This window comes from Scatophagus argus, chromosome 21 (assembly GCF_020382885.2).
Source record: "Scatophagus argus isolate fScaArg1 chromosome 21, fScaArg1.pri, whole genome shotgun sequence".
Lineage (NCBI taxonomy): Eukaryota > Metazoa > Chordata > Actinopteri > Scatophagidae > Scatophagus > Scatophagus argus.
The window spans coordinates 865,600-873,223 of NC_058513.1; the positions used below are offsets into that span (position 1 = coordinate 865,600).

Genomic DNA, 7,624 nt, shown 5'->3' on the forward strand with positions numbered 1-7,624 from the left:
CTGAGGGAAATATTTGCCTCAGCTAAATGCTCCACTGTGTTCACCACAGGTCAGTGCTGTGCGGGTATTGTGCTATGCGCCTTTTCAAGGATTCAAGGATTCAAGGATTCAGGGAACTTTATTGTCATACCAGCTCACATTCACATGTTTATGGTACGAAATTAGGACTCAGGTCCCGGGAGCAGTAAGTAGAATATAAAAATATAAAAATATGAGATAAAAAGTTGAATAAAATAGAAATTTAAGCTAAATAAAAATAGAATATAAGAAGAATATAAAACTAAACATTTATATAAAGGAGCCAGTTTTAGCATATAGCAGCATAAATATGCCTGTGCAAGTGTGTGCAAGTATGAGGAAGTCTTGTTTTTTTCACCAACAGCTGATGCTGCAGCTAAAAACAACAGTGGCAAGAGTGAACCGAAAGAGTAAAGTGGCAGAGCATATAAAAAACAACAAAACATAACAAAACAAGTGCTATGTTTTGTAGAGCTGAGGGGAACTGCAGAGTTGTTGGCTTCTGTGTGTAGTTGTTATTAAATTATTCAACAATGATTTGATTTTGATATTGGAACAAATAGATCCCTTGTCTTCAGCACTTTTAAGTGATCCTCTCTATCTCTGTCCGACAGCCAGTGAACTTGGTTGCACAGAGAGTTCATGGAAATGTCAGGGTCACAAGCAGGTCAGCCAACTCACGAGCTGAGGGAGGAGACATTCAAATACATGCTGCTGACTTTGCACTCTCTGCCAGCGTGTGTGTGTGTTTTTGAACTGCATGTTTTGTCCATGCAGTGAAGTAGTGTATAGTGATAACAGAGACACATTAACACATGTCTGACTGAATTATCATCAGTGTAAGCTGTAACAGCTCAGCTTTTATTATCACAGCAGAAACAGTAGCACGTGGACTCAGGTACTGCATTTAAGTACAGCTGAATGAAAAGGGTAAAGCCGTACATTTCTTTTTAAACTGAAGGCATGGATTTGCGCTTGAGATGGAGGCCTGCAGGTGATCGGCAGTGAGTTTGTGGAGCAGCATGGTGAGGCGAAGTCCTAGGAATCGTTCCCTACACTTGAACTTCCCTTCACCCACCCCTCCTCCTCCTCCTCCTCCTCCTCCTCCTCCCTGCTTTTATCACACCTGAACAGCAGAATCCTGTTTCACACATTCACATTGTGATGAGAAAAACTCACCAGCTACTGCATGAGCAGCTGGAAACCCATTCACCTGGAAGATGTCTCACCCACTGTGATCTGTCTGAACACAGAGAGTAAACAAGGACCTGCACAGCAACATTGTGGCTGATGTCACATTCGGTTTTTCAGTGTCTGATACTGTGAAACAAACACAATAATGTCATGAAAATAGTTGTATTTTATTATTAGCTTTTTCTGTTGTTGTCATGCACAGAGCTGTAGCGTAAAATATTCATGCAGTATTACATGCTCTCTTGATCAGGTGCTTTATAAAAATGATCTGTAGAAGCATGTGGAAATTCACTTAGAAGCATAAAGCAGCTGTGGACACCGCAGACGCGTAGTAGTTTTGTAATTATTCAGATTTTTCAAATGTCTTTTGGCTGCTGTTCAGTTATACTTTCTGGGAATTTTATATGAATGGAGCCGTTCTTACAAGGAAAAAAAGGAAACTGCTTGTAAACTCATCTAAAGACTGTCTCAAAACATACGATCTGAACCAGATTCCAAGAAACGTTCTAGGAACTTATGGGGAAATTACAGATGCACAAAACCAAGTGTTGCTGTTTTATTAGCCAAACAAAAGCTTACTTTTTGTCAGCTGGTTTGTGCTAATCTAAATATTGCTTGGGAATATATGATATGATCAAGTAACACTATGTTTAACAGATGTTTAACAGAGTAAAAGGACGTGTACGTCAGTCACTGGGCCTTGAAGCTACCTTGGGCCCCTAGGACCTGCAGATGATTATTTAAAACTCTTTTTGTTGTTTATAAAGTAGCCAAATGGCATACCAAGTTAAAAAAAAATATATAGGAGTCAATCTCAGAAAAGACACACGAGCTTTTCCATTGTAGAATGTAGCTTCTTTCCCAAAAGCTTGCACTGTTTACCTCAACTACTTGCACTACTTCCACCCTGCACTACCTCACCTTTGGACTACCTCCAGAAGCATGTTTATTTTACTTTACTTATTTTATTTTGTTTTACCTTATTCTATTTTATTCTATTATATGTTCTCTTTCTTACGTTCTATGTTTGCACCAATCACCAAGTCAAATCCCTAGTGATGTGAAACCTCTAAAGACGATTCTGATTCTGATTCTGAACCAGCAAAAGGTCGAAAGAAAAGCCATGAAATTTCACATCCAAGCCATAACGCGAGATCAGATTTGAAAAAATCCAGGTTTTTGTGTGATTGCAGTAGTGATAGCTGTGGTGCCTTCCCGCCGGGGTGAACCTGAGGGCGCCCTCTTTTAAAAAACGCACACAGTTAGCCGGAACAGACAGATCCATCCATGTTATGCGTTGTTGTAAAAGCAGCAGCCAGGCTGTCTCACTGTCACTGACCGATTGGCCCTGCCACACACACATAAACACACACACACACACACACGTCCTGCAGTTATGGCAGGTCGTAAAAAAACACGAGTCCAAATGCACAGTGAGGATGTGGTGACTCGGCTGATGACTCCTTCTCTGCTCGGTGTTTACTTTTCGTGCGGCGTAGCCCGCGGATAACCTTGCGTGCATGCGTGTGTGTGTGTGTGTGTGTGTGTGTGCGCGCGCGCACGTACCCTCCGCCTGTCTCTGCTGACCCAAGTTTGAACCCACTGAGAGAGATATCATTTTTATAACACACACACACACATGCGCGCGGGGCGGAAAAAGAGCAGGTTAAAGTCTTTTTTTGTAGATTAGGAAGAGGTTCAAGCTGAAGACAGACTGAGCAAAGACAGCAGAGTCAAGCAGAGGGCAGCTCCCAGTGGTGTTTATCACGGTTTCATCTCTCATAGTCTCTGCCGCATTGTTATACTGACGCATCATGAAGGCACGAGGGGAGGGTCCAGCTGATTGTTGGATTTGTTTTTTTAAACAGCCACATGCTGAAATCTGTCCATTGGAAAATGACAATTAGGTGCATCCAAATGAAATCTTACAACGCACAAACTGCGCACAGATCCAGTCTATAAACTGAAGCAAACTAAGAAGAAGGTTTAACTTTGAATGCCAGTGGTGAAACCCACAGGGAGACAGGGATTAGGACATTCTTCAACCCTGAGCCTCTTTTCCATTTTCTGAAGCAGTTGAAAATGTACTGCTTAAAAGCTTTTTGCTCTTGAATGCAGGCCGCCCGGCAGGCATGATTACTTCTCCTACAAACGGGGTTTAAGCCAAGGTAATGACTGTGTAAACTAGCTGCCTTATTGCCAACAAAGGCGTCTTGGGACGCGCATCCATTGTCTCGATGGGAATCATCACCTTTTCTCAGTGAAATCCGCCGCGGATTGTCTGTGTGCAACAGGAGGTAGGGATTAAAGATGCGGCCCTTGGAACAAATGGTGAGGCACGTCAGCCAGTACAGGCCGGAGGCGGGGCCGAACGACACCCACAATTAAAGATGAACTTTGAGTGAACTAATTTATCTGAGGGAGGAGAAGGTAACAGGCTGCCCGCAGTCCTGGCAGCCTATAAAAGCGCTGGATGAGCAGCCCAGAGCCTCTGTTGCTTCACCTGAGCTGCACCATTTTTTCCCCCCAACAAGACGCTGCTTGTCACGGAAGCTGCAGTAACATGGCTCTGAACACACTGCTGGCCACCTTCCTGTGCACCATCGTGCTTCCCATCCTGCTGTTTTTAGTGGCAGTGAAGCTGTGGGAGGTTTACATGATCAGAGGCAGAGACCCGAGCTGCCCCAGCCCGCTGCCTCCCGGATCCATGGGCTTACCTTTCATTGGAGAGACGCTGCAGCTCATCCTCCAGGTAAACGCTTTGCACTGCTGCCGGCTTGTGCTTTCATGCGGAAACTCTGCGTAAAGCCTGTCGGGCACACGTGGACAGGATGCTCCAGGCACCGTGAGGAGTGTGGCTAACTTTTTCTCATGGCTTTTAGTTGTGATAAACAAATATCACTGATTTGAGACGCTTATGGCTCCTCCGGGGTTAAAGATATTATTTATTTGGAGAACTCCAGTGCATCCACGTTGCCATTTTAAGAAGTCAAAGCTAAAAGTAAATTTGAAGTGAAATAGTCCATGTTGATTTTATTGATTTTCTTAATTACTTTTAGCTTTCGTTTTGTGTGTATATTTTTATTCTCGCGAGATGTGGCCATGTGTATTAATGTTTGTTTTTTGTGTGTATCGTTTTGTTTTGGTTTTTGGCGTCCGTGTCTGCAGAGGAGAAAGTTTCTGCGAATGAAAAGGCAGAAGTACGGTTACATCTACCGCACACACCTCTTCGGGAATCCCACGGTGCGCGTGACCGGAGCGGATAACGTCCGGCACATTCTGCTGGGGGAGCACAGGCTCGTGTCCGTGCAGTGGCCTGCTTCTGTGCGCACCATCCTGGGCTCGGACACACTGTCTAATGTGCACGGAGCCCAACACAAGACCAAGAAGAAGGTAAGTCGATTCATTTGAAACACTCCTTGCTTTACTTTCAGTGACATGTGAAACTTCAGTATCATAGTGGACTGAACCTGCTTTGGAAATATAATTTGAAATAACTCATTTTACTGACTTATTTCATTTATTTTATTTGACTCATTTCCAAATAGATGGACTTGTTTCAGCCTATGGCTTTGAAGGCTCCTCATAATAAATTTGATGTTGCTATGAGATTATGCATGACACTAAGACAGTATGATAAGATTCCGTCTATCCTGTCCGCAGTAGCCAAAAACTAACTTGTAGGTCATTTAGTTAGACATTTGGTTTGGATGGAAAGTAATGCTACATGATGGACTTTTGTTTTCATAAATGAAACCTCCTTCCTGTCCCTTTCCAGGCCATTATGCGGGCCTTCTCCAGGGAGGCTCTGGAGCTCTACGTTCCAGTCATCCAAGAGGAGGTGCAGGCTGCAGTGAAGGAGTGGTTGGCCAAAGACTCCTGTGTGCTGGTCTACCCAGAGATGAAGCGTCTGATGTTCCGCATAGCCATGAGGATCCTCCTCGGCTTCAAGCCGGAGCAGATCAAGACTGACGAGCAGCAGCTGGTAGAAGCTTTTGAGGAAATGATCAAGAATCTGTTCTCCCTTCCCATTGACGTGCCTTTCAGCGGACTGTACAGGGTAAGAGAGAAACACTTTATCATTTTGTAGCACTTTTAGTTTTAAACATGGATCAAACTTTGATCGACATGATAACCAATTGCTGCATGTAATGGAAATGGATTGTACTAAATGAGCTAAAACACTCAAAAACTTTGATATGGTCCTTTAAGTCAGAACTAGCATATCACAAGTGGCAAGCAGCAATGTGAAATGGTTGAATTAATGTGCCTGCATGTATGTACATGGTGAATGTAACCGTCTGTTCTTCATTTGTTGTTCCCTTCTTTCTTTCCATCACCCTTCATTCCACCTCTCTTATGTCCATCCCTACTCCTCCACCAACATTCCTGTCCTCCAGGGTTTGAAGGCAAGGAACTTCATCCACTCCAAGATAGAGGAGAACATCAAGAATAAGGTGCAGGAGTCACACAAGGAGTCCAAACACAGAGATGCTCTGCAGCAGCTCATAGACAGCGTCAAGAAGAATGGGGACCCATTCAGCATGCAGGTAGTGACACCTTCACGTCATATCGACTTTACCAAGCTACATGAGAGATAAATTCCCAAGTACCTTCTATCATCCCCATGAGCCATTCTTTTGGTCAGGGCCAAAACTAAGTCTGAGTCTATATTTCTATTTCCAGGCCATTAAGGAGTCTGCTACAGAGCTGTTGTTTGGGGGCCATGAAACCACAGCCAGCACAGCCACTTCTCTGATCATGTTCCTGGGCCTGAACCCTGAAGTTCTGGACAGACTGAGGCAGGAACTGATGGACAAGGTATTTACACTGTGCAACTAGTTTTAGAAGTTGTTGTTCCAGTTTTAAGAAACAAGTAAAAATTGTTTTGAAATTACCATAATGCAAAATCGCTGTTTGTGCTGAAGTAAACAATCTGTACTATCCCGGTCCTCAATTCTAACTATAGTTCAAAATAGGTTCATAACAATCTCTTGCCTGTCCTCACTTTAGTCTTTGTGTCTGTCTTCAGGAGGAGCATGGGATGGACCTTCAGAATCTGAACATCGAGTCTTTGGAGCAGTTGAAATACGCCAGCTGTGTCATTAAAGAGACTCTAAGAATCAACCCTCCTGTTCCAGGAGGCTTCAGAGTGGCCCTCAAGACCTTTGAACTTAATGTAAGTTGACAAACATCTATGAACAAAACTGATTAAAAGAGAAACATACTCAAAAGTCGCATCTACCCATCTGCTTACTGATGATTTTTCTCTCGTTATTTCAGGGTTACCAAATTCCCAAAGGGTGGAATGTCATCTACAGCATCTGTGACACCCATGATGTTGCAGAAATCTTTCCCAATAAGGAAGACTTCCAGCCAGAGCGCTTCATGACCAAACCCTCCACTGATTCCTCCAGGTTTCAGTACATCCCCTTTGGAGGGGGATCAAGGATGTGTGTGGGGAAGGAGTTTGCTAAGGTCCTGTTGAAGATCTTCCTAGTGGAAGTGGTCACAAAATGTCACTGGACTCTTTTAAATGGACCACCCACTATGAAAACAGGACCTACTGTCTATCCTGTGGACAATCTGCCAACCAAGTTTACCAGATATGCACAAAATTAAATGGAGATGTGGTAGAATTGTCAATTGAAATTTGAGGTTTCCAATAGTCTCAAATCATCTGTGTTTTAACCCAAAAGTATCTCAATTATGTTGTACATGATTGATGTACTTTGGGAGTTTTTAGGAATAATCAAATCCTGCAGTCACACATAAACTACTTGTAATTCTTTTGGACTTTGGTTCATGTGGATTTATGGCATTATATAAACTGTACATATTGTAGATGACTTAATGCATTTTACATTTTATATTATGATGTTAATACATTGGATTTGTATATAATTTCTTTTTTTTTTTTAAGATATGAACAAACTAAACAAGAGGCACTGTACACAAACATGGAAAACTTTGTATCTATAGGATTATGTACATATGTAGAGTCTGTTTATATAACTTTTGTATCTTACCCTGTTATTTAAATGACTTATTGTATGGGCTTTTTATTTAATAAAGATGTTTTGTTGTGAATCTTGCATTTTCTCATTTCATTCTAAATAAAAGGGTAAATTGTAACATTAAAATGTGTCAACATTTTGAGAAATACACTAATTTGCTTCTTTTTTTGTTAGACTGGAAAAGCTTGAGATTAATCTTAAATCTGTCTGAAGCACAGAGCTGGAGTCAGGTTAGTCTATCTTGGTATAAAAACTGGAAGGAGGGGGAAACAACTAAGTCAGTGTGGGGAAAAAATAACCCTAGTAACACTTCCAAACATCACACATGAACATTTGTGCCGTGGAATTAGAAATAAGAATGCTTATCAGACCTCTACAGTCTGTTTCTCACATCT

General features: G+C 42.2%; 1 protein-coding gene across 1 annotated transcript; it reads left to right on the forward strand.

The window, feature by feature from the left end:
- Positions 1-3,622: 3,622 nt before the first annotated feature.
- Positions 3,623-7,302, forward strand: LOC124053038 (cytochrome P450 26A1). The gene is made up of 7 exons (XM_046377967.1): positions 3,623-3,964; positions 4,381-4,605; positions 4,991-5,272; positions 5,613-5,762; positions 5,899-6,033; positions 6,245-6,391; positions 6,496-7,302. The coding sequence occupies exons 1-7, from the start codon at positions 3,686-3,688 to the stop codon at positions 6,832-6,834; spliced, it is 1,557 nt and encodes a 518-aa protein (XP_046233923.1). The 5' UTR covers positions 3,623-3,685; the 3' UTR covers positions 6,835-7,302.
- The last annotated feature ends 322 nt before the right edge of the window (positions 7,303-7,624 follow it).